The sequence below is a fragment of the Austrofundulus limnaeus genome, unplaced genomic scaffold (assembly GCF_001266775.1).
Source record: "Austrofundulus limnaeus strain Quisiro unplaced genomic scaffold, Austrofundulus_limnaeus-1.0 Scaffold228, whole genome shotgun sequence".
NCBI lineage: Eukaryota > Metazoa > Chordata > Actinopteri > Cyprinodontiformes > Rivulidae > Austrofundulus > Austrofundulus limnaeus.
Genome location: NW_013952630.1, coordinates 132,690 through 137,668, shown reverse-complemented (window position 1 = coordinate 137,668; position 4,979 = coordinate 132,690). Strand labels below are relative to the sequence as shown.

Sequence of the window (4,979 nt, the reverse complement as noted above, 5' to 3'; positions counted from 1 at the left end):
TATATATATCTTCTATTTCTATGTGTGGTGAGTCATATTCCTTGTTAAAAAAAAGTTGGAGAAGTTACAGTATGTACGTTTTGAGAAATCTAAGTATTGTAAACTGTATAACCTCCTGATAAACAAATTTAAAACATTTGTTTTTGTCCTCTCTTCCCTGCAGGATGGTGGTTTGAGGCTTGCGGTCCATCTAACCTGAATGGCATATATTACCCTGCTTCGTCAAATGTTATCCGCTACAATGGCATTAAGTGGTACTATTGGAAAGGTCCCAATCTGATGGCCACCATGACAACTATGATGGTGCGCCCCACTCACTTCTGATTTCATGGCTTGTCCTTTAATGACAGACTGCAAACTGAAAGACGGTGCAGACTGATTTTATGAACAGGAAGATATATATTGTATATGAGCTGGAAAAAAATGTCCTCCATTCAAAACAGCCTTAGAATTTATTGGTCCGTTTTATTGAAAACAACTGCATGGGTGAGTCTGCAAATTATTGTGAGTGACTGTTTCTTCACAAAGCACTTCAAAACTTGTCACCACATTGGACTCTTGGTGATGAAAAAAATATATAGGACACAAACTTTTTGTACAAAAGCTTCAAATATTTTATTTCAGGTCGTTAAAGATGTTTATGAGGTAACCGTGTTGGTTTAGGAATCCTAACAATGTGAGTAGGGTGGGGTGGGTACTGTTTAAGTATTGTGTAAAGCATATTGTTTTGCCATGTTTACATTACAACATTTTGTAGTTTGACAAGGTCTCATTTTGGAATGCAGAGTTGTCATTTTGAGTTTTACTTTTTTATGTGCTTATTGTACATTCCAAAAAAGCAAATTCTTTAATAATTACACAAGTTTGTATAATACGTCTTGCCAAATAACTGTGGTTCCTGCTAATTCAAATCGAAGAAACCCACAAACCACTAACCAAAATGTAATTTCAGGCTAAACAATAATGTTTGTTGTGGGTTTTGAGGCACAAGTTACTCAGCTATATTCACTCCTTTTGGACAATAAAGACTTTTCATAGGATTTATTTCCTTTTGACTAGAAAGAGGCCAAGGTTCATTGAGCTCGTTGTGAATGGCATAAAGCCTTAGGTCAAGGTAAGGCCCCGTTTACACAGAGCTGGTTTTCTGTGAAACCGTAGCTATTTTGTTGCTTATTTACACGTCACCAGCGATCGGAGTCTCTGACACCGGCACTTTTTGAAACCAGGTCCCAGAGTGGAACTTTTTAGTTACACCCCCCTAGTTCGGATGCAATGGTGATTGTGCAGACACTGCCGGAGAACAATCAAACTCTGCACAGAAAGACCCCAGGTCCAAACCAATGATCAAATCCAGGACCTTCTTTCTGTGAGGTGTCAGTGCTAACCACTGAGTCATGCTGTCCATGGCATTCCATAGCAACATATCCAAAAGATCTAAAGTATCCCATTGTTGAACTATAATGGTTTAATTACTTTAAACAGCTCAACTATAAAAATGTTAACTATAGCAGCTTTGTTCTTTTATTTCATCTCCCAAGGAGTTTTTTTTAAATAAAATAACCACGTTTTTCATATAAATATTTTTTTTCAAAAACTTCATTTGTGAAAAGTTTTGTTTATAAAAATGCATCCCACATTTCCATTTGTGTGTTTCACATTGTAGAATAAAAAAAAAAGAATGTAGTTGCATCTGGAGGCAAAACTGTAAATTCACTTTTGATTTTGCTGAAATTATAAACTCATAGTTGTTGGTGCGTATAACGCAGAGTGCACCAGGTGCTTTTCTTTATGTTAACTACATCAACAAGCCACACATGCTGTTGTAAGAAAGTCAAGCGAGAACCAGTTTTCGGCGCTGATCTGATGAATCATCCAATAACACCGATCCCTGTGGTGCCCATTAGAACGAGGACGGTTTGCACCTCGGCTCACAGTAACCTGCATCTGCTGGTGTGTGCGGGAGGACAGCAGTCACTGCTAAGTGGAGGATGACTCATGAGGGTGTCGGTCGGCCACATCTACAGTGTCAGCTAAGCCCTGCGCTTCATTTGCTCAAGGGAAGACTGAAAGACCTAATCTTCTATGTGCAATTCAGCTCAGCTGCTGCGAATTAAATACAGTTGCAGAGATGAAACAGTACATGTAATGCACAGTTGTGAGACAATTCTTACTGATTGTACCTGTATTGTTTATTGCAGTTGGTGTCAGATGTATTTGGAAATAATAAGTTGCCTTCTGAAAAATGTTTTGAAATATATATTTTAACAAAAGAAATGGAATTTTCATAAAAATGCAGTATGTGTTAAGTGCTAAATGCTTTTTACTGAAATGTTTTTAAAGAAATAAAACTAAGTTGGTAGGGCTAAAAGACAGAATACAGTGAAGTCCTGCTTTTTAAGGGTTACATTCTTAGTACCTGTAATTTGTGGAAAAAAAAGTGAATTTTGGATGTGGTCCAGAAAAGGCCTACATCATGTTGGGGGTGACATCTTAATGTTGTAAGAACCAAAAAAAAGCACAAGAGCTAAAAAAGTTAGCAGCTACACACCACACAGCAAGAGCACAGGAAAAAAAAAAACAGACATCCCTTACAATAATGTATTTCTAGTTTCTGCCATACCACAGTGATTACCAGAAACTACCAGCAATTTTCCATGACAAGATCCATGAAAGACTGAGTCCACAAACTGTACATTTGTAGGATTTCACTGTGCTAGCTAAATGCTATTAAATGCAAAATCACTAGCTCAAAGAACAAAAAAATTGCTTGATAAAAGTTAAAATTACCAAGAAGCTATCTCACTAAGATATTTACCAAAAGGCTACTTAAAAAGGGGGAAAATAGAATATTAAGGCTAGCTAAAAGCTATAAGTAGCAGAACCCTAGCTCAAAGCAGCAAAAGATTATCTGGGATTAGTAAAAAGCTTACTAAAGTAGGAGAACAGTAGCTATAAGTTATGATAGTAGCTGAAAGCAAAAAATAAAAGACCACCTAAAAACTAAAAGGAGCAAAAGGCTGTGCTAAAGCTAATAATATCAAAAGGCTAACTAAAAGTGGAAGGACAGCCTGTAGGCCTAGGGCCTAAAAGTGGCACAAAAAAAAGTTAAAAGCAGCATGGTATGACAAAAAGTGAACATGCATGTTTTATGGCTTTGAAATGAACATTCAGAAAATAGTAAAATACAATTTCCAGTATGATACCGTATTAACAGCTCTGTATTGGCGAGTTTTGACAGCAGACCAAAGGCATTCACCAAACTGTATAAGTAGAAACTCAGCCCCACCCTCACCCCCATACACAGACACTCTGCTTGAATGCACTGACCCCGGTTCTAAACAGGTTTATCACGGCCTGCATTGCTCAGACAGGTGATAGATCAAAGAGGGGGCGGAGGCCAGAGGTGAATCCATCAAAGCGACTTTAATAAAGACGACTTGATTTGGCGTGTTGGCTCAACAAATGAAACGGCGTTCAAGTCCAGTGAAGCAGAGTGCAGATCACATTACTTGTCTACTTGTCCTAATGTCAGTTTATTAGGCAGGTTATTTGTTGGCAGGGACACCAAGACAACCAACTCTAGAGAAATATTGTGCTATAAAAGGTACTTGTGATTAGGCGTTGATAAATTTTTCCACAGAAGATTCCTCACAATAAAAATCAATTCTCATGAGTGCATTTATAAAATGTTTTATGAGTTTAACAAAACTGTTGAAAAAAATCACAGTTTACATTTTCAAACTAAACTCTGTCAAATCTTTTTCATGAAACATACTATTCTAAAATAAAAAGCAGGTGTTGATAATTAGCGCTTCAGAAGCGAGAGAAATTTACATTCAACACTGTCAGTGTTTTAAATTTGTTTTCTGGTTATAGGGGTGGCTGTGGTACAGTGGTATGGCAGCCGACTTGGGACCAGAAAGTCACAGGTTTGACTCCCCACTATGTCATGGTGTCTTTGAGCAAGACACATAACCCCCAATGGCTCCCCACTGCTCCACTTGAGTGTTTCTCATGTGAAACAGGTCAAATGCAAAGCATACATTTCATCATTGTATGGGAGCATGCATTGATGACAAAGTATATGTACCATTTATGGGTTTATTTTTTTTTTGTACTTTCATTTTTCCAATAAAGCCATCAGAACCTTCAGTTCAGTTAGACAGAGGTATCAAGAGTATTCACATTCATTACTCAGATAGAAACAAGTGTTTAAAGACTTCTGAAGTTAAAGTATCAACTTAATATTTTTACCCAAACAAGTGTAAAAGTACTTTTTTAACTTTGTAAAGTATAAAAGTAATGCAATAAATAAATAAATAAATAAAACATTAGGGACAAAAGCTTAGGCTACGCCATGCCACAGGAGTCTAGACCACACAACCTCACCTCCCAAATCAGCATTTTTCTAAGGATATTATTGGTTATAATGTTAAATTAATTATAATATAATGTTGAACGTTTGGAACACACTAGTCTACTTGTTGGGGTGAAATTAAATACACCTTAAAGAAATAAGAAAAAAAAAAACAGAGACAGACGTGAATATACAGTTTTAATCAGTTTTCCCTTTGCAAAGGTGAGAGATTTCAGGAAGACCTTAAAGGCAGACCTATTCAGAAAGCTCTGACCTCGCTCAGGGAAGCTGCATAGTTTATTTCAGCCAGAGAACAGAAAAGATACATCTTGTCCAATCACAGGGCTGTTTCTTATCAGTACTGCCAGCAAGGCTGCAGAAGTTATGGCAGCTTGGGCCTGTTCTCAGCAGAGAACAGACAAAGCTTCATTCATTCCAGACTGTGATCAAGCATTTAAAGACCTAATTAATACAAATGATTAATGCAATATAATTGAATACAAAATAGAATCTAATACAAATTGATAAAGTATAAAAATATCTGACGCTACTCATTTAAGCCAGATATCTCAGCAATGATCATCTTGTCATAATGGTATATTTGCATACCTCATCCTACTAC

At 36.9% G+C, this 4,979-nt stretch overlaps 1 protein-coding gene across 1 annotated transcript in view; it reads left to right on the top strand.

The window, feature by feature from the left end:
- Positions 1 to 2,372, top strand: part of angpt2b (angiopoietin 2b) — a 44,613-nt gene extending 42,241 nt beyond the window's left edge. Inside the window, exon 9 of the mRNA XM_014019729.1 lies at positions 164 to 2,372. Coding sequence (XP_013875183.1) covers positions 164 to 324 — 161 coding nt within the window. The 3' untranslated portion in view covers positions 325 to 2,372. The remainder of the gene's footprint in view (positions 1 to 163) is intronic.
- Positions 2,373 to 4,979: the final 2,607 nt, after the last annotated feature.